General features: G+C 42.9%; 1 protein-coding gene across 1 annotated transcript; it reads left to right on the forward strand.

Moving 5' to 3' along the window:
- The first annotated feature begins 315 nt into the window (after positions 1-315).
- On the forward strand, positions 316-20,504 carry NBR1 (NBR1 autophagy cargo receptor). The gene is made up of 21 exons (XM_054088233.1): positions 316-462; positions 3,674-3,736; positions 4,998-5,016; positions 5,402-5,424; positions 6,266-6,481; positions 7,075-7,149; positions 8,259-8,476; positions 9,534-9,698; positions 10,184-10,390; positions 11,558-11,723; positions 12,232-12,519; positions 12,733-12,885; positions 13,352-13,427; positions 13,892-14,002; positions 14,459-14,635; positions 14,767-14,901; positions 15,506-15,866; positions 16,168-16,253; positions 16,813-16,891; positions 17,642-17,747; positions 18,280-20,504. The coding sequence occupies exons 1-21, from the start codon at positions 361-363 to the stop codon at positions 18,454-18,456; spliced, it is 3,003 nt and encodes a 1,000-aa protein (XP_053944208.1). The 5' UTR covers positions 316-360; the 3' UTR covers positions 18,457-20,504.
- The last annotated feature ends 1,159 nt before the right edge of the window (positions 20,505-21,663 follow it).

The following is a 21,663-nucleotide window of genomic DNA, read 5'->3' on the forward strand; positions in this document are numbered from 1 at the left end:
CAATCCCGCTCCTAGGCTGGACCACGTGATCTCAGACGCGCTTTCTTATTGGCTGCTTCTCCCTCCGCGGCGGGGTGGGGCAAGCAGAGACTCTTTCGATTGGTTTTCCTGCCCCCTCACGTGATCCCCGCCGTGTGTCTCTTAGCGGAAGTGCGTGTCCTCCGCCCGGCTCTGTTTGTTGTTGTGCTGCCGCGGCGTCTGGCCCCGCCCCCACAGCCAATCAGAGCGGGGCAGCGGGTGATTGGCAGGCGGGACGGCCAATAGCAGCGCGCGGAGGGCCCGCGGGGGGCCGCCCTCAGGCCGCCATGTTAGATCGGCCCGGTCGCTGAGAGGGGCTACGCTGCTTGGCCGGAGCGCGGCATGGAGCCGCAGGTGAACCTCTGTGTCACCTGCCGAGGGGACACCCAGACCTTCCTGGTGGCCGACTCGGCGCACACCACCTGGGCCGATGTGGAGGCCATGGTGAGCGCCTCTATGGTGCCTTCTCCTCTTTCTCTCTCCCCCCGGGGCCTCCCCGTCTCCCCTCAGTTTCCTTTGGGCCCCCCTTGCGTCCTCCCCAGTTTCCCCACGGGCCTGTCCCCTCTCTCCCCCAGTTTCCCCACGGGCCTGTCCCCTCTCTCCCCCAGTTTCCCCACGGGCCTGTCCCCTCTCTCCCCCAGTTTCCCTATGGGCCTGTCCCCTCTCTCCCCCAGTTTCCCTATGGGCCTGTCCCCTCTCTCCCCCAGTTTCCCCACGGGCCTGTCTCCTCTCTCCCCCAGTTTCCCCACGGGCCTGTCTCCTCTCTCCCCCAGTTTCCCCACGGGCCTGTCTCCTCTCTCCCCCAGTTTCCCTATGGGCCTGTCTCCTCTCTCCCCCAGTTTCCCCACGGGCCTGTCCCCTCTCTCCCCCAGTTTCCCTATGGGCCTGTCCCCTCTCTCCCCCAGTTTCCCTATGGGCCTGTCCCCTCTCTCCCCCAGTTTCCCTATGGGCCTGTCCCCTCTCTCCCCCAGTTTCCCCATGGGCCTGTCTCCTCTCTCCTCCAGTTTCCCTATGGGCCTGTCCCTTCTCTCCCCCAGTTTCTCCATGGGCCTCTCCCCAAATTTCTCCTGGGACACTTTCCCTGCTTTACAGGCATTTGGAATTGATGTTGTTTGCTTGGGTTTTGTCATTGACAGTAGTTTTTACTCCTGTTGTGGACTTAGACAGCCATGAAAAGCCTCTTCTGCATAAAGTTGCTCGCGGGTTTCTGTTTTACCATGAGAGGCGGTGGTCTGGCTGTGTGCTTTGCTCTTACCTGCAGTTATGGATTGTAGAATCACAGAATGGGTTGTGTTGGAAGGGACTTCAATGCCCATCCAATTCCAACCACCTCCCACTGGATCACATTGCTTCAAGCCTCATCCAGCCTGGCCTTGAATCTCTCCAGGGAAGGGAGCCTACATGGAAGGTGCAGACTGTTTACAAAGGCTTGTAGTGATAGGAGGAAGGGCAATGTTTTTAAACTGGAGTGGGGCAGATGTAGACTAGGCATATGGAAGAATTTATTTGCTCTGAAAGTGGTGAGGCACTGGCCCAGGTTGCCCAGGGAAGTTGTGGCTGCCCCATCCCTGGAGGAGTTCAAGGCCAGGTTGGATGGGCCTTGGGCAGCCTGAGCCAGTGGGAGGTGTCCCTGCTCATGGCAGTTGGGTTGGAACTGGATGATTTTTAAGGTCTTTTCCAACCCAGCTATTCTGTGATTCTAGGGATAGGGACAGCCACAACTTTCCTAGGCAACCTGTTCCTTGGATGCTTGGTTTTGGCACTGTCTGTAAAGTGCATTCTGTTCCTCTTGTATTCTGTTCTTCTACTCATTCCTGTAGATACACTGAAGTAACACTTGGCACTTGCTTATTGAACATTTCCCTGAAGGCTTATCTCTGCTCTCAGGGGTACTGAGTCCCTAACATACGTTTTTAGTTTCTTGTTTTCTGGTATGTGTTAGTTGAGAGACAGCAACTTTCTTGGTTGGCCGGATATGAAGGCAGCTGCTGGCGTAGGTTTGTGTATCATGCACTTGGAGAGGTTTTGTTTGGATGTTTATTTCCAGTGCTATTTAGCGAAAATTCCTGTAATTAGAAGGTGCATTGATTTTATTTTCTCTGTTTATTCTGTTGCAACTGTTTGGATTTTTTAGCTTGCTCTTAAAGTTGCATTTCTTGCGAATATTTTATTTTCTCTTTCACTGTTTTATTTAGCTATCGCATGCTAGTGTACCTCATAAGAGGTTCTTGCATTGTGAATTACTCAAGTTCAAACTGCTTCATTTTCACTCATTGTGTTCTAGTCATCTGGAAGAGGCACCAGTTCAGGCTTAAAACACTTGATGTTAAGTAAACCCTGCAGGAATGTCTGAACTATGCAGAACGCTGCTTGCATCACAGCTGGAAGCAGGTTGCTATGTAAGCACAGTGTTGCCCTTAATCCTCAGTAGCCTGAGAGCAAGAGTGGGAGTGTTCAAGGCATGTTCTGTATGACAGTGTTTCTCTAACCAGGGTGGTAGCGCTGGGTGCCTCTGTGCTTTGGTGTGCTGTGTGGATTACTGTTTTAAGGGGGAATCTGTTAACTGTGCCTTCTTTATGTTTTAATGCGTTATTAAAGATGTCTGATATTTATAAGAGGTGACCTGATCTCTGGTTCTAGCTGGAGTTTTAGGGGAACAGCCTGCGGTAGGTAGAGCAGATACAGACCATGGCTGCTGCTTGAGGGGCTGAGTTGTTTCTCTTGCTGCACTCCCAGAATTAATTTGGGATATATGACTGGAAGAACCTGCCGGCGGAATTGCAGAATGTGTGCAGCTATGGCATTGTGCTCTTGTGCTGCTGTGTGACTCCCAACATCGGCTGCCTTCTCAGGCTGCTAGAGTTCCTCTGCTAGGTCCAGGCTAGCAAAACCTGGATAGAGAGCAGTTTGTTTCAGAGAGAATTTCTGTTGAGCAAAATACACCTTGGCAGGTAAATGATACAAAAATGTATGTGAGCCTTAGAGTGTTACTCAACACAGGGAAACAACTGTCTTCGCTTATGGGTTGTTCGCTGTTTTTTTCTTTCTTCTTAATGCAGTCTACAAAGTAGCTGCTCGGCTTTATTCTAATTCTGATCTCTCTAATGAGTTTAAATGTTCAGATGTGCAGTGTATCAGCTAGTGCGTGGTAGAATGAGATACTGCACTGTTTTTAATACTTCAATTAATCCTAGTTTCTCAAAACACAAATAGGTTTGGGGAGGGGGAGAAGTTGCTCAGTTGTGAGCTGTTTTCCCGGTGCTTTATAATGTAAAAGTTAGCACTTGGCAACAGTGGGCTTTGGCCTTTTTATATGACAGTGTTTACTGGGAGTTCGTTAGCCCTGAGCTAGTCCTCTGCTAATGGAAAGGTTATTGTTATTTGTTTTAGGGTAAGCATTAACTAGAGAAGGTGAGATGTGAAAGAAAAGAATTGTTTTCATTCGAGGAAGTTAACAAACGCTGGAGGCAAGCAAAGCACTGGGGAGAGCTGTTCAACTCCAGAAGAATGGATTTGGTGAAACAGTGTTAATTGCCACTGACAACTGAAGGGAGGCATGGGGAGGGTTAAAATATATTTCTCAGCTAATAATCCTGATTAACTGAAAACATTTGTAGTCCTGTTTCATTGTGGTTTTGTGTTTTTTCCCTTACAGGTTAAAGTTTCATTTGACCTGGACAACATTCAGATCAAATACATCGATGAGGATAACGATGAGGTAAGACAGCCCCCCTCCCCCAAATGGGTCTGCTGGTATATGACTGGTGTGAACCTTTCTGCATCTGGATAAGTAGTGGTGGGTCCTTTAGGAGTGTCTGTTATGCAGTCCAGAGGCGATGCTTTTGCTATTTTGATAAGAAAATGGGTGTTAGCCTGGTGTTTTAATTCTAAATGTAGTAAACTTATTCTTAAATATATATTTTTAGAAGCTCCTGCTCTGTGCTCTGGGATGAGGGATGCTTCTCTTGAGGGACTCCTGATTTTTTGTTTTATCAAGAGTAAGGGAGTTGTAGCCGTTTGTGTTTGCAGCCATGGTAAAGCCCTGTCTCCTCAATCTCCGTTCCTTCCTCTGAGAAATGTAGGTCCTTTATCGCTAGCATATGTTCGCTTCAGTGATCTGGTGTACTCAAATCCTCGGCTTGTTTCATGCAAATACTGTAATCTCCAAGCAGATTACTGACTGCAAAAACAAATTGGTTACTTCTGGTTGTCCTTGTGGAGTAACTTCCAGCTTAGCACAACCTCACCCTCTCATATTCTTTTTGTTTATCTAGAGATTTGTTCTGTTAAAGAGCTACATTCTACTCTAAAACTTTGCAGACTGTGTTCTGCTACCTGGTTTGTTGCTCTGTGAAATTGCAGAGACAGGGATCTTTGTCTTTTAAGATTTTCCCCTAGGGGGAAATGTCAGGATGCGTCCAGCAATGTTTCAGGGATGTGTTCTCCCCTTGTTTTCCTGTGAGTATATATAGATGCATCTGTGAAAGATCTTTTTCAAAGGCTACTAGAGTAAACATGATTCAGAATCATGCAATGCTGTAGTGATTAAATAGCTCCTGGTATTCGTAATGTCTGTGTGCAAAATTGGTAAGTAGGGGACCTGTAGGCGATGGGCTTGGTGTGTATTTAAATCAAAGGAACAGTGAAGTGTTTCCTGTTGTGTGTTAGAAGCAGATGGGTCAAACCTCTGTGTACGTGCATAGCGAACCCAGCAGTAGCAGTGCCAGCTCTTTTCCAGTAGATGGGACCACACTTGTTCTGGATGCCAGAAACCTTGCTTATTGTGCAAATCTAGTAGAGAACATGATCTGCTCCTCAAAGCCACAACCCTAATTAATGAATAGACATGGCAGCAATAACAAGCACCCTGAGGGGTGTGGTATTTCGGAAACTCTGAAAAATACATGTATTCTGAAAGCATGTTAAGAGAATTGCGGTAATATATCAGGGTTGTCACTCACTGCTGTTTCTCTTTGCAGGTCTCTGTGAACAGCAAAGGTGAGCTGCTATTTTCCTGAAGTGGAATCAGTAAAGACACCCTGCTTCTGTTCATGTGTTTGGAGAAGCAGATGAGAATGCTTTGCTTTTTGATTTTTGGATTTTATGTGTGGTTGGGCAGGAAATTGTTCCCAAAGGACAACGTTTTGATCCATAGGAGCAAATTGGAAATGGCTAAATTAATGGACTGATAAGTCCCTAGGCTGTGAGAATGTTTGCTTGTTGCTGTGTATAAAACTTCTTCCTTCAGTAGCTCTATTTTTAAAGAACTTACAGAAGGTATGGGAGACACTTCTTGATGTAAGGGTCCTCAGATGCCGTGTGCTAAACTTAGATCTATTGTTTGAGACAGGGAAAACTTACATTTCTTTCCCTTTTTCTTTAGAGGAATACGAAGAAGCTCTGAAGGTAAATAGTCTCTGACTTTTTTCAATATATTGACCCTTCTCCAATTAAAATTGATGTAGCTGAGAAAACAATAACAGCATTACCTGACCCATGGAAGTCAGAATAGCTCAGTTTTCTAACTTTGGATACTAGCTTGAATATTTTGCTACATTTTTTTTTCTATCCAGGCTAATCTTGATTTGTATAAATTAGTTGAATGGGGCAGTTGTGGTTCAGGGCTCAGAGCAGCCCATTCATTGGGTAAATGACTGGCTTTCTCAAACGCTTAAACAGTAATCCCGTGTTTGGAGATATTAGGCTTTAATGAGATCCCTTTAAAAATCTTGCTGGACTCTAATGTACTCTTTGACTATACAACTTGAATTGGTGTCAACACTTGGTTATTTTATAAGCAGTTAATTTTACTTACACAAAAGAAGAATTGAATTCCTTTAGATTTCAGTTATAGGATACTAATGCTTTCAGAACTTTTTGTTCATGGTCTGAATGTCAAATCTGATAATAATTAGAAAATAGCAATACATTAAAATTTACTTAAAGTGCTTGCCCAGAATCTCTACTGGTTACTGGCTCCTAGGAACAACGTTATGGTAGATTGAAAAATTCCTGCAGAACATCTGCATAATTAACCTTTTGCTTGTAATAAACTTTTTAATAGCTTGTTAGTAACCTTTAAGGAAGGTAGAATAGATTCTCAGCTGACCATACCTTGTATTCCACTCACTGTCTCTGTGTCTGTGTTAGTCTTTCGCCAGCCTTTCCATTGTAGTGCTGTGTTTTCACAGGATATGTTGGTTGTAAGTGGAGTAAATATTGGTCTATTTATGTACTGTTTATTTAGATCGCAGTTAAACAAGGAAATCAACTTCAGATGACTGTGTATGAGAGAAAATCTTCTCCGAAAGAAGCCTCATATTCTTGTTCTTCACAACTGTGTGAAAAACCTGTGGTAGAAAAGTTGGCATCAAAAGATGAGAAGAAACCTCTTTTGTGCTATTCCATGCAAGCTCAGGGGTTGGAAGAAGACATAAAACGTGAGAAGGAGTTGACAATTCAGGTAGGATGCAGAGCTGGATTGTATATTCATCAAAACAAAGAATCCACAACTGTAATTCACTTTATAAACTGATTGTCATCTTTACCCATCCATAAAAATTGAGTTCAGAAGTTGTTCTTCATTTTGAGCTATATGCATTTATTATTATTATTATCATTATTATCATCATCATCATCATCATCAAATTACTTGAATAGCTTCAAGAGGATATTTTGATGCTGCATTTAGAAAGACAGGTTCTTAAGCACTGATCATTCTTAAGCATTTTGGTAAACAAAGCACTTGGTCTCCTGAAGGCTTGTTTGCTGTCTGGTAACTTCTGGCTGACTTGATTTCTTTGGATTTCATGTGAAATTACACTCACATGCTAAGAAATCACAGAAATCTTTCAGGAAAATGTCAGTGCCTGCCTTGTCTTGCTTTTCCAAAGAGCTTGAAGAGGTTTTTCTTTTGTAAAGACACTTGAGGGGGGACCTCTTCGGAGGTGGTTTACTTGTTGTATTGAGGGTTTTCTGCAGCCTTGCATACTTAAGGTTTGTGACTTATTTTTGTGGTGTGTTTGTTCTGTTTGTTTGGGTTTTTTTTTCCCCCAGGAAAAGCTAAATCAAGCTACGACAGAAAGAACAGATGAAAATCCTCCAGAATGGTTTACTAGCTACTTGGAAACAGTAAGTGTGTTTTCTTCTGAATGTTAGTATTCTCAAAGGAACACACAAGAGGCCGTAGGTGGAAAAGATAACCGTGATGCTTAACTGATCGCACTTGCTCTCAGTACTTGTGACCAGGATCCTAAAGGGCATTTAAGCATCTAATTGCTTCACTTTTGTGGTGATAAATGGAAACTAGTTGTCTAACTGTGACTGTACAGAGTAGGTGTTACCTTAAAAAAAAAAAAAGTTTTCTACTTGTTAAAAGTGGGTGGTTGTAGTTTATAAACTTGATTGGTTTCAGTGTATTTTTAAGCAGCTCCTGTGCTGGAGTCGTTGTGGTGCAGGGCACTCGGAGAGCGTGAAACACCCTGCTGCTATCGGAGGCTCTTGTTTGACCAGTTCCCGTAGGGTAATACTTTGAGTTTCCGGAGATTTGAAGGTCGTCATTTGATAGCCTTGCTTTTCTTGATTGTTCAGTTTAAGAAAATACTTTCAGGAGGCCAGCCAGTGTAACATTGATTAGTAAGACGTGGGTGTTAACTTCTTGGGAACAGCTAATAAACATCGCGGAGAAGCAGTTAGATACAAATGCTAAGAGTTAATTAGCTAGGGTGTCCTTGAAACTGAAAGGTACAGTGGTACAGTACTATTATATATATAATAATATATATTCATTTAAGCTTTTATTTCTAGCATCATCCTTCCTTTGCCACCTCTTCATACAAACTAAAATTAGAGGAATTTAATGATTGTATTTTAAAACATCCCTGCTGGATAAAGTCAGGACTTGATGATGGAGACTCCAGAGGCATTTGTTGGGAGTTGTGTTAATTGTTTCAGATGAGTTTCCTGCCCTTCGTGCAAGGTTATGGAAGACTCTTAATATTGTAAACATAGATGTATGATTTTTAATTTGCCTTGTTAAAACCTATAGACTGGTATTTTCTAAAATCCAAATCCTCTGAGAAGTACGATACTTGTTTCATTTCATCTGGAATCTGCTTGGGGAATGAGTAGTGGATTCTATGCTGCTTTAATGTGTGGGTTGGGAGACTTGGGACAATCTAATCCAACTTTTGAAGCTGCATAGGTGGATCTCATGCATGACTACTTTAATTTTTTTCCAGTTCAGGGAACAAGTAGTTAAGGAAACTGTTGAGAAACTGGAACAGAAGCTGTATGAGAAGCTTGTTCATCACAATCAGCAACCGGATTTTTCTGAGAACTCGGTTACAGCAGCATCTCCAGCTACAGAGAGCCCACCAGGGAATGGCAGCCAGTGTGACTGGCTGATCTCCTGCTGCAACTGCCAGGCTCGAATTGTTGGAGTTCGCTACCAGTGCAGGTAGAATGTGATGAGAGATGACTGGGTGGGAAACCTAACGTGTAGGACATGTGAATGAGCCTGAGCAACTGTCTTGGTGTTGTAGACTTCTCAGTTTCTGTTCTGTAATATGCTGTAATTGTCAGAACTTCTAGTACACATCTCACAAACAGCTCATGTTCTCTGCTATGGTGACCAGACTTTTTGTGCATAAGAGGAAGACTAATGCTAGTTTGAGAAAACATTGTTAAAACAAAGTGAGAGATCTTTAACACTTGCTATAGTTTCAAACGCTTTACCTTTATTGTGTATAACATGTAGTAATTTTAAAGTGTTTTGTTCAGTTAACTTAGCAAAAGGGCAAAACTTGGAACAGCCAGTCTGTAATAGTCCTTTATCTGGCAGTCTGAGACTAAGGCAGGTCATGCCTTTTGTTAATGAACTTGTTGTGGTCAGTTTAATAATATGAAGTAGATTTTGTTGGGCGTCTTGAGTGAAGTGTTGAAAGTGAGATTGTTTGAATGAGGCAATTGCTTAAAGGTATGTTAGGACTAGGCAGCAGCAGTGAGTGGAATGCCAGCAGGGGGTTTTCTTCTGATGTTTGTTTTTCTTGCTGGCAGGAGTTGACAGTCTGTTTTTACCAGTGCTGTTTTTGTAGGTCCAATTTGTTTTGCATCCCTGAATACTTTGGTTGACTTATCCTCTGTGTTTTCATAAGTATAATGCTGGTTTTGGCATCAGATTTCAGTATAATGTTTTACCTTTTATAGCAACAATTGTTAGTCACTTGTGCTAAAGGAAGCATCAGTTTTTCAATATGTCTTCAAGAAAGAGGCAAGAACTGCGGTGCAGTTTTGCCAAGAGGAGAGATACTGATGTAGGTATTCCAGATGGCTCCAAATATTGGTGCATAAGTGAGAGAACTGGCTTCTGTTTTGCTCATGCACTGCTTACGATGGTATTATGAACAGAGCTGTTTCTCTGCAGAAACGTAAGGATTAATGATCCTTCAGTGTCTTTCTAGTGCACTAATTCTTTCTCTGCCTCTTGGTAACCTTCTCCTTTTTCCACTTTGCAGCCTTTGTCCAGCCTACAACATCTGTGAACAGTGTGAAGCAGGAACGTATGCCCATGATCCTAATCATGTCTTGTTAAAGCTGCGGAGGCCTGTACTATGCGTTGCTGAGAACTACAGCCTTGCGGAGTTTTCATCTCGCCTGCCTGCTACTCTGGAGCAAGTTAGGTAAATGGTGGCTCTTATCAATACCTGGCAAGATTATCCTTATAGCAAAGTGGAAACACCGGTATTGGCGTTGATGTTCAGCTTGTATTTTAGATATAGCAGTAACAAGAAATGGAAATAGTATTTAGACTTAATTGTGACTATGTAACAATAGCTATGTGCCTATAAATGGCCTGAGTCATGAACCTGTTTTTTATAACAAAGTAGGAAAGACAGATTTTTTTTCATGGGTGGGTAGCAAACTTTGAGGACTTGTTTTTTCTTTGAGCATACTCTAATTTGCCCTTAAGTTTGTTGTTGTATTTTTTCACTGAGGCCATTCAAAATACCCTCACAAAGCAACTTTGAAGATGTTCCTCAAGACATCTGGTATCCGGTTTAGGAGCATGAGAAGTTTCCTGAAGTGTTCCCTTTGACTAAGGCTGCGTTGGCTAAATTCTAATCAGTTTAGTGTATTGTAACAAGGTGGCTTATTCTCTTTGCAGGCTCCAGAAACAAATGGACAAACGATTTCTGAAGGCAGAAAAGCAAAGATTACGAGCAGAGAAAAAACAACGAAAAGCAGAGGTCCGAGAGCTGAAAAAGCAGCTAAAACTGCACAGGAAAATTCATCTGTGGAACTCTGTCCATGTATTGGAAACTAGTGGCTCGCCTCCTCTGAAATCTGAGAGTCTCCAACCTAATACCTTCCCGTAAGAGATGGTGTTAGCTGTGCATTTCATTGTGCTGTCTGTCTTTTTGTGATGAGGCCAAGTTCAAGTAGCAGGAGGAAGGTTATGAAATCACTCACTTAAAGTATCATTTGTCATTGGAACCTGTGAGAATTTTATCTGAATGGAATTTAGAGTGTTTTTATTGCTACTTGACAGGAGACTAGGAAAATGAAAAAGCAACTGATGGTTATTACCAGAAACTTATATATAGATAGATTTAGGAGGAAGGGAAAGACCTAGGAGTTTGTATCTTCCTGCTATATTAAGTATCTGCATAAAGTTAAGTACATCCTGTGTGCTTATTTTCAATGCTGTCTTTCTTTTCTTATGTGATCTTAGGCTGAGGCTCACTAGACAGCACTCAGAGCAGGTGACCACTTTGCATTTTCTGTTTCCTTTGGTTTTATGAATGTACAGGTATAAACTGTGTAGTTCTGGTCTCTTTAATTCATCCCTTCCATTTAGGGCATTTAAAAGTAAAATTAACATCAGTTGGTTACTTAAATATGTGGGGAGCTTGAAATAGCTTTCTCTGCTTCCTTTTTGCTGAACTGGCACATTACAGAAACAAAACTAATGCAAATCGAGGTCCAAATTCCTTTCTTTAGACCTTTTAAAGTCAACGTGCAGATGAGCTGCTTCACTAGTTCCCTTTCACCTGAATTAAGAGTAAAACTTTGGATTAAATCTGGTTTTGAGCCCCGTTTAGGGGAAAAAACTGTTATCTTACTGGAAAATGTTGCTTGTGAGGCCAAATAAAAGATACCAACACTTAGACTACAGCGCAGTCTTTTTGATTCAGCATTTGAAAGATAATGACCTCATTCTCTAATGAATAGCATAGTGAGATGAAGAAGAGGGAACCTTTTTCTGTTAAACCTGAGTTCTGTAACTATAATAGTATTCTTCCAAATAGGCAAATCTTGTTTTGATGTTTCTTTTTTTCCTTAAGCAAAGAAGAGCAATCTGCTGTGTCATGTTTATACTTCAGAAGTAATCAATAGCTAAAATGTTAGAATTTTGAAACACTTGTAGAGATAAGAGAAGAAAACAAACTAAATGGCCTCCTCTGCTTTTAGCCAGTGAAATAGTGGCTTGGTTTTGGTGGATTTTGGCTGTAGTTCTTGTTTGTTTCTTCCCTTCCAGTCCCAGGAGTCCCTGTCAACCCTTCCAAGCAATTGTCCCTACACTAAGTGCGGTATTTGTGGATGAGAATTTGCCAGATGGGACCCATTTGCAACCAGGAACCAAGTTCATCAAGCACTGGCGAATGAAAAATACTGGCAGTGTGGAATGGAGCTCAGACACAAAGGTATCTTTGCTATTACTTTTACATCATAAAATAGTTCTGGAAGATAATATTTGTATGCATTAGGGCTCTGAATTCTGTGTAGTAACCCATTTGGGATTTCATTTGGCCTGTTAATTCACAAGCTGGGAGTTCTCAGGCAGTGAACTGCCTAGGTATTCTTCACAACTGTGGACTGTGGGAGGAAAGCAATCAAGATGAGCATCAGTGAACATGTCTTCTAATGCTGTTATAATAATGTTACAGATCAACCTTGTTTACAGCAGGCCTGTTGCTTTTCTGACTCCAGAAAGCTTTTCTTTTATGAATGACTGAGTTTGTATTGAGTGCTGAGTTCTTCTTACTTTGTGGTGACAGTGACTCCTGTGAGAATGTTTATTAGCAGCCTCTCTTCTTCATGCCTGATATCTACGAGGCCTTTCAACAGAGGAACTTTACCTACTCCTTACTGCCCAGAATTTGCAGAGACACTTGTGAAGTTAACTTTTACTTTTTCTGTTGAATATTTCAGCTGAAACTTATGTGGGGAAATCTGACCTTGGCATCCTCTGAAAAAAAAGATGTGGTAGTACCATCGCTTCCATCAGGACAAGTAGGAACCGTTTCGGTTGAGTTTGTAGCTCCTAATATAGAAGGAACTTACACCTCTCACTGGAGGCTGTCGCACAGAGGGGAACAGTTTGGGCCCAGGATCTGGTGCAGTATTGTTGTGGATCCCTCCCCAGCGGCTGACTCTCTAGAAAGCAATTGGAAGGATTCTGATTCCTGTCAGAAGGTTAAAGCTTCCAGCACCGAACAGGCAAGTGGCTCATGTGGAATTTGGGGCAACTCCGTAATCTACACTCTGTTGGTATTAGATCTTTTTATTTTGGCTCTAAAATGAGTTGAGTTAAATCCCTTCAAGTTACTTGTGTTCTTATATGCAATATGCAGGCTTTACATTTAATATAATTGTTTTATTTGCTGCCTGCCTAATGGTGTTCTAGGATTATTATTTTTTTTGCTTTTCCAGCATCCTTCCTCAAAGACGGAAGCAGGTGCTCAACTGATGGGTGAAATCATGCAGCAGACTGAAATACCTCTGCCAGCTATTCCTTTAAAGATGAAAAATCTACCTACTGAGAGAGAGTTTTATATCCCGTCTGTTGATCTCCTCACTGCACAGGTAAAGTGGTAAAATTGAGGTAGAGATAAAGCAAACCACCTTGGGTGTGATAACTAGGTACAGAGACATCCATGAGAATAAAAACCTTCTGGACTCTAAAATAGCCACTGTATTTTGGGGAAGAGAATATTGTGTTTTACATAACGGAACTCTTTTCTTTAATTGGTGTCAGGGACTGTGACTGTAGGTATGTGCAGGACAAACAGATCTCAATAAAGAGTCATAGTCTGGTCTTTGTGTACCCAAACAGGGGAATACTGGGCTTTGCCTCTTCCTGCCCTAATTTGTTTACCATATTCTGCGACGTGGATATAAGTTACGGGAGAATTGACTTCTATGAGATAGTGCCCTGTAACTAACAAAGTGGAGTAGACATATTTCTAAGTTCATGGGATCTGATGCTAGAAAGTACAGCATAAGATTCCAGTCCAAGGTTTGCTGATGAAAACTGTGTTTCTTTCCATAGGACTTGCTGTCCTTTGAGCTGTTGGACATCAATATTGTGCAGGAATTGGAGCGGGTGCCACACAATACTCCTGTCGGTAAGGTTCTCCTCATATTCTACATGCTGTCTCTAGCATTCTGAGTTAACTGTTTACCCAATGAAAAGCTGAATTTAGTTGTGTAAGAGGTTTATTTGCTCTTCAGGCTGGAGTGTATTCCCAGCTCTTCTGTCTTTTTGTTCTAATTTTTGCTGTACATTATTGTAGGAGATATTTGATTGTGCTTTGTATCCTCTGTGTTTTTGAGTCTTGGCTTCTTTTCAGCTTTGCATCCCCAAGACCATAAGATCCCAGGTGTTGAAGAAGGCTGTGATTTTCTTTGCTCAGCCAGTGTAATGCAAAGCTAGTTGCTTATTTCATCAAATTATCTTGTCGGATTACAGAGTTTCTGCAGTCGTGGAAAAACACCACCTTAAAAGGGATAACTTGTTAAAAAGCTCCCTCCTGGAGTAAGGAAGGCTCTTGTTCCTTTAGTGCCAATTACCTTTGCCTTTGTTTTTCAGACATGACTCCATGCATGTCCCCTTTGCCACACGACAGCCCCTTGTTGGAAAAACCTGGCTTAGGTCAGATAGAGGAGGAGAACGAGGGGAGTGGATTTAAACCAGTGCCTGGTAAGCAGTGGTCATGGCGAGCTTGGGAGCATGGGGAGGAGGGGATATTGGTGCTTCTGTGCCGTTTGCAGTCTTGATGCCTAAAAAGAATTATAACCCCTGTCTTTCCCTTCTGTGGAGAGACAGTTACTTGGCTCCTAAACTAATAGTCTGATGCTACTCTGATTTTTAGGTGTTGGAACATAGTAAACATAAAATTCAGAAATACAAATGCTTCTCTTGAATTGTTGGGAGAATTAACAATTTGCCCTTTATACAGTAGATTATACTCAAACACTCCAGATGTGGCCTCCATACTTCACAATCACTTTCACTTTAGACTGAATTCCAAAAGCTTTCAGTTTTTAAAGAGAATTAACACACAGAGTCAGTATTAGACTTAGCTAGTCTAAAAAATACTTACGCTTATATTTCCTTGTGGTGGTGTTAGAGTAATCTGCTGTTTCCCTTTCAAAGGAATGACGGCCTGTTTTCCTGCAGATTCTTGCACAGTGAAAGCGAAAGCAGAACATCCAGAGGAAGGGGAGGAAGATATGAGTGGAACTCAGTTTGTCTGTGAAACTGTTATTCGCTCTCTAACCCTGGATGCTGCACCTGACCATAAGCCCCCACAAAAAAAGCAAATCCTCCGCAGTAAGTATTGCCTTTACCTGCCTTCTCTGGCTTTGCTTTTCTGCAGTCACACGCTTGTCACAAAACTACCCTGCACTGCCAGTGGCGATACCACTCTTCATTGTTTCCCCCCTCCCTGATTACTTTATTAGACTCTTCACAAACATTACAAGACACCTTTGGTTGCAGTATGATAAATGAAGAATCTTCTAGGATAAAAACTAAATCCTCTTCCAAAAAGGAAGCAAAGATACACCAGCCAGAGGCAATGACAGAAAATGAGTTGGGTAAGTAAAATAGGTTTCAATCTAAGATAAAGGTGTAATGCAGGCTACAAAAAGAAATCAGACGTGAAAAGATCTGGTACTGTTCTAGGACATTGATCCTCGTTAGATCAAGAGAATCATTATTAGATCAGAAAAACAGTGTCGGTACTTTGAACAAACAGCTAGTTTAGCAGCTACTTTAGAGAGAAAAAAGTTAAATTTGAGACGTGCAGGTTCTGGTGAGGTGTTCAAACAAGTGCTTGTATGGTAAACATGGCTAATACTTCTGTGTTTTGTGTGTGTAGCTTGACGTTAGTGCTTTGACCTTTCTGATGCATGTAAACTGAAAACTGCTTTTAAGTTCTGAGTGTAGCTCTTGTTCCTGTTTTTATCATAAACAGTAATAGCAGCAGCATATCTGTGTAGGTTTAACAGTTAAGAGCTATTACTCTTTCACACTACACCCCATCCTTCCCCCAAGAGACAATAAGAATTATACCATTAAAATCAGCTGCAGAGGTTTGTGGTTGTTGCTGAATCCTTCCCTTTTCTGTCTGGGACAATACTGTCTTTGTTATCCAGACAAAATGGACAATTGTTAGTACTACTCCTTTCTCCCTCTTAGGGGACCTTCTGCTGTCTGAGAGAGCAAATGCCTGTAGTGACACTGGCAATTCTGATGAAGAGGAAGATGATGATAAAGATGATGTTCAAAGCCAAGGCTCCTCTGCTTCATCAGAGGATTATATCATTGTTCTTCCTGAGTGCTTTGACACCAGTCGTCCTTTAGGGGAGTCCATGTATAGTTCGGCTCTTTCTCAGCCCAGTTTGGAAAAGACAGGAGAACCTGAAACAGGAGCAGAGAATCCAGGAGGAGGAAGCCAGCCACAGATCCACAGCTCTGGTGATATTTTGACAATTTCAGAAGCACTGCCTGTAGTGCCATTAATCCCAGAGACGACTGACACCTCACCCCTGGCAGAAAGGTATGCTGCTTGGACAAGGACTAATGGCTACCATAGCATTGCTGTAGAGTGTGTAGGGTGTTGCACTTGAATTCAGCGTCCAAACGAACTGTTGCAACAAAAGTTTTGTCACATACTGGAGTGAAAGTCCTATATCCTGCAGCTTTTTATAAAGCCTGTACTCTCTCTGGTCCTCACTTCATCGGTGAGAAAGGAAGGGAGCATGTGAAGCTCTTTGTTTTATCTGTTGATCTTGACTTACTACTTTAATTCTGCATGGATACGTGTAGGTAAAAGTAATTATTTTGCCTTATGTTCTCAGGAATCTTGCATCTCTTCCTACCTTCCAAGAACCAAGCGTGTCAGCTTCAGAGAGTATCTCTTCTCCTCATAATCAAATAAGAGAAGGTATTTACAGTACTTAATGAAGGATGCCTCCACAGTTATTATCACCTATTCCTTATGGCTAGTACTGGATGTGATATCTTGTTATTTGTGAGGAGAGCAGAAATCTACCAAGTAATGATTGTTTTTTTGTCTGAGTGTTGAAATTTTACTATATAGAAGACTTGAATAAAGAAATAATTGACTTTGTGGATTGGCTAAAGAGCATCTATTCATTAGAAATGGTGGGAAGGTACTTAGAAGTACTTGTAGGCATCTGGAAAATTATCTCGTGCTGGAATTAATGAACTGTGTACTTGAGCTGTTGTTACAGTCACTGAGAGCTGAGGCAGCAGTTCATGTTAGTTCAATCTGACTAATCAGCCAAATTACTTCTGAAATGCTCTTGATTGTTTTGACTGCAGTGGGAATGGTGTATACCTAGTTTGTGTCTGGATAACTAACTTGAAAGTACTAATTTTGGCCTGAATCCCACTCCTTTACATTTATGTGCACATTGCATCTCTTCAGTTTCTCATTGACTGAACACGTTGTTGAAACACGTTGTTTCTTCCTGTTCCAGAACCCAGTGGTGAAGACAATCATGGACCAGGAGCTTCTGGAGTTCTAATGAGTAAACAGAAGTGCTCAGAATACCCAAGGTAATGAAGCTGAAGCTGTGACTTCACAAATACTGCGTTAACCAAGAACCGCTAAATTAGGCGCTTAGTCCTGGCTTACAGACTTCACGTACTCAGTGTTTTGGTAGAAAGGCCTCCCTTCTTAAAGGAAACGTAAGCTGAATTATATAATGCTGTATATTTTCATAAGATCTCAGTTTCCACTTAGACTGGACTGTGAAGGATGCAGAATTGGCAAGCAAAAGTGTGTGAAGAACTCAAGCTGAATCCTAAAACTCTATGAGGTTTTGTGGAAAATCTTGGGGTTCTTAAAATAGGGATTTTGTAAGTTAGCTACAAAATTAAGTATCTTTAGGTACTAAGACTGGAGGAATAAGACTAAACACTGAACAGACTATTAAATGACTTAAGAACTGGTGGAAAACAAATGGAAGTTACTGTGGCCTGAATGGATGTGTCACAGTGCCCAGCTTTCATGTATAGACTTTCTCTTCTGAGTGGGAATACTTCATTCTTTGCTTTCCATAACATGGCTGCTTGGAAACTTAACATAGTTCAGCATAAACCCACGACTTCGTAGAAGGAATCAAGAAAGAAGGAATGAGCTGCCTGGAGAGCTCAATTCCTGAGCAGTAACGATTCCTTTGGATCATAGGTTGCTCTCTGCAATAAGAACTAAACCTCAGGTGGTGCATCAACAGGGAGAGACTTGCATTTCATGTGAAACAAATGGCTTTCCTTACCCTAAAGTGACACCTGGCTTCTCTGCAGATACCCTCAAGGAAGCAGCATTGCCGGAGAAATAGTTAAAGGAGCTTTGTCAGTTGCTGCTTCCGCCTACAAAGCGTTATTTGCTGGACCACCTATTATGGAACAGGTAACTGTTCTGCATGCTGTGTTTCGTAGAATGCCAACCTTAAAACTGTAAAAAGAAATTCCTCATAATATCCAGCCTAAATCTCTCCTGGCACATCTTGAAGCCATCTCCCCCTGTCCTGTCAGTGGCTGCCAGGGAGAAGAAACCAACCCCCACCTTCCTGCAACCTCTTTTTCAGGAAGTTGTAGAGAGCATAAGGTCTCCCCTCAGTCTCCTCTTCTCTAGACTAAACAACAGCGGCATGTAAGAGTATTAATTCACCTTTGTAAATGAACAGTGAAAGTATAAACAGCTTAATTGTGGACAAAAGGGCCTCTGTGCCTTAATTATATTCCAGTATAAAGCAGGACCACTGCTTCAAATAGCAAAGAGTAAATCTTTTTATAGTTTCTTGCTGTTCTTGTTTGAGCTAAAGCAGAAGTGAATTTTCTGACTTAGCTAAGCCTTGTTTAAGTTCACTCTCTGAAAGTTGACTGCATGTTTTCAGGCAGTGTCTGTTTCTAGAAGCAATAACGCCACCCTCTGTTTCCAGCAGCCTGCAGCTACAGAAGAGCACACTGCCGTTCTTCTGTCCAGTCTGTGTGAAATGGGCTTCTGTGACAGGCAGCTGAACCTGCAACTGCTGAAGAAACACAACAACAACATGGTTCAAGTGATAACAGAATTGCTTCAGATCAATAACAGTGACTGGTACAGCAGTAGATGTTGAACCTTCCTGGTGGAGGGAAGAATCCTCTGAGTAAACTCTCATTAAACACTACAACAGCAGCGGGCTGCTCCTCGGCTGCTTTCTCTTTGGAGGTGTGACTGAACCTTTGGCTTTTCTTTGAGCTTTCAGCTTTTCTCTCATGGAAACGTCAAACAGTGCTTGTCACAGCATCTCATGAATTGGAGACCAGGATTTCAACTGTTGTTTGGACCCCGGTAGTTACAGGAGTAGTCTTTAAGTCTGGAATTTCACACTGAATCCTTTTTGTCAGGAATCTCATAGAAATACTTTGAATTTCCCCTTTTATTGTGTAAGAATTTTTTCTTTAGGCAGCTGGAAACTTGTTTTGTTAACTTTTAACAAGCTTTGGGATAGAAACAGTGTAAAATTCTGCTGTAAAATGTAGTCCTGCTTAATTTACAAGAGATGCCCACAGCCAGCAAGCTGTTCCTTCTGATATGGTTTAGTAATTGATTTGTCCAGTGTATGTAACAGACTTTCAACCTTGTGGGTGATTCTTAGAGGACAAAGGTTGCTCATCCATGAAAGCCATCTTCAGCCATCAAACAACTTCTGAAAAGTCTGTAAGTGTAACACACTCTTAAACTGATGAATACCAGGAAAGTGTTTATTGTAGAGAGCGAATGTACCAGCAGCATCCGAACAGGCTCTAGCAGCAATAGTGCACAATGTAGCTCTACCAGGAAATTGGAGCCAGCAAAGTATCCTGTTAAACATGGAGAAAAAGGGTAGGAAAGACCTTTCTGAGAATCTTTACGGGCACCTTGTAAAAATGTTGAAAAGTTGAAACGCTTAACTTTTTTCAGCATAGTGCAAACCTCTTCTTCTCTTAACACCACATAGAAGAACTGAAGATTATGTAGAAAACTAGACCTGACTTGGAGTCCAAATTCTGGCAGTGTTTAGGAGTGGGAAGAGTGCTTGAGGTAGGGATGTGTGATTTACATTCTAGTTTGAAAAATGCATTAACTTTAAGCAGTTTTAAATGTATGTTCTCCTGTGGTAGTTCTAGCTGCTCCTGTGTTTCATAGACACAGCCCTAGGATTCCTTTTTCTCACAAGATTCTGCTTTAGATGCCCATATTTGATTTGGAAATTGTAAGAATTCCCTTCTAGGTGTGCTGAGAGAGATTGGATTTTGAAGACTCCTGAGAAACCAGCACCCTACACTGCTGTGCAGTGACTTATCCATAGGTGACTTTCAGAGTCCTGACGTGACAGCAGTGTTGGCTCCATTTTTTCTTTCTTTCAAGCAAACTCTTACTGCAGCAAGGAAGAGAGACCATTGATCCTAAAATGTTTAATTACTGCTGCTTCAAACGGAGGTGTTCCTGCTCTGCCACAGCATTGCTGAGGCAGTACCAGTGCTGTGACTGGCCAGGGAACAGCAGTGATTCTTTTTCTTTCTTTTAAGACGCAATACCCTTAGAGATTAGAGATAAGATACCATTAAAATAATTGAAGAAGAAATGTATCATACCACTTGTGTTCTAAACCTATTTTTATAGATTGTGGAAGATATACTCTTAAATGTTTATTTTGAAATAACAGTGGAACTGTTTTGCAGTGTTCCCTGGCTCTGTACGCCAGTACAGTGCTCTGCTGTGGACCAGAGAAAGACCTTGCTGTAACTTGCAGCTTCTATGTTTTCCCCTTTAACTTCCGTGTGCTGTTCTGAGTACCTTTGGGATCTGCTTGCTCCAGGAGGAGGGAAGGACAAGGATGAAGCACAGGAGCCAGTGCAATTTCTGAGCTGGTATAGCTATTGGCTTGGAGAGGGAACACCCAGCAGGACACGAGTGCTTTCTGTGTTTACTTTGGTTCTGGGAATGCTGATGTGTTCTGTAAATGAACAAAACACTAACAGTTTGAGGAGGAGCGCTGCGTTTCCATGTGAAAGGCTGTTTTCTGCAGGTTACTCCACCGGGGTTTGGGTACAGTGCGCTCTGGCTGCAGACAGAACCGTTCCTGTTGGCTCTGTATATTTTGTTCATGCATGGTATAATTTATAATATATTCTATAGTGCATCTCTTGCCTCTCGTCTCATTTAACATCTGCTGCCACGGGGGAGGGGGCCTTTTCGTAGAGTCATAGAATAGTTTGGGTTGGAAGGGACCTTAAAGATCATCCACTTCCAGCCCTCTGCTGTGGGCAAGGACATCCACATCCAACCACTGGCTCTGATTGCTCCAAGGCTCATCCAACCTGGCCTTGAACATCTCCAGGGATGGGGCAGCCTGGGCCAGTGTCTCACCACTCTCAGAGTGAAGAATTTTCTCCTTAAATCTAGTCTAAATCTGCCCCTCTCCCGTTTATCCCCGTTCCCCCTCATCCTATCCCCACAAGCCTTTATGAACAGCCCCTCCCAGCTTTCCCGTAGCCCCTTCAGGCACTGGAAGGGCGCTCTAAGGAGGGGTTTAAAAGACGGGTAGACGAGGTGCTCAGGGCCATGGTTTAGTGGCAGATAGGAGTGATTGGAGTCGATGAGCCAAGAGGTCTTTTCCACCGATTCCGTGTCTCCCCGCTCCTTGGCCGCCCCCGAGGGCACTTGGAAGCGGGGGCAGCGCCGCGCCCCGCCCCGGGCAGCCCTGCGCCGCTTTCGGTTCCGCTTTGCCCGGACGGAGAGCGGTGAGTCCGGGGGGAGCGAGAGGGGACGGGAGAGACCCGGGCTCGGGGCGAAAGTGGGGAAAAATGAGGTGGGAGAGGCGGTGGAAGGGGAGAAGAAAGCGGGGGTGAGGGAAAGGCGGTGGATGGGGAGAAAAGGGGGGTGAGAAGAAAGGAGACGGAGAGGAAGGGAGAAAGGAGATGGAAGGAGGGATGGGATAAGGGGTGAAAATGAGGTGGAAGGGGGAAAAAAGGGGGGTGAGGGAAAGGCGGTGGAAGGGGAGGAAAGGAGGGTGGGAAGAAAGGAAAAGGAGAGGAAGGGGGAAAGGAGATGGAAGGAGGGATGGAATTAAGAGTTGAAAATGGGGTGGGAAAGGGGGTGGAAGGGGGTGGAAAGAGAGAGAAGGGGGTGGAAGCAGTGAAAATGGGAGGGTGGGAAGAAAGGAAGAGGGTGAAGTGGGTGGAAAGGGAGAAGAAGGCGGGTGGGAAGGCAGGAGAGAAGGTGGGGAAGAGGAGGGTTGGAGGGGCGGTGCCGGGGCAGCCGCGGGCAGCGCCCCGCGGGGTCTCTCCCTCCGTCGGTC

Source organism: Cuculus canorus, chromosome 25 (genome assembly GCF_017976375.1).
Source record: "Cuculus canorus isolate bCucCan1 chromosome 25, bCucCan1.pri, whole genome shotgun sequence".
NCBI classification, from domain to species: Eukaryota; Metazoa; Chordata; class Aves; order Cuculiformes; family Cuculidae; genus Cuculus; species Cuculus canorus.

Excerpts from the sequence above, each read along its gene's own strand:
- NBR1 (XM_054088233.1), top strand. The coding sequence starts at position 361 with ATGGAGCCGCAGGTGAACCTCTGTGTCACCTGCCGAGGGGACACCCAG. Across the intron at positions 14,003-14,458 it reads TGGATTTAAACCAGTGCCTG|GAATGACGGCCTGTTTTCCT; the intron begins GTAAGCAGTGGT and ends TCCCTTTCAAAG. Across the intron at positions 17,748-18,279 it reads GACCACCTATTATGGAACAG|CAGCCTGCAGCTACAGAAGA; the intron begins GTAACTGTTCTG and ends CTCTGTTTCCAG.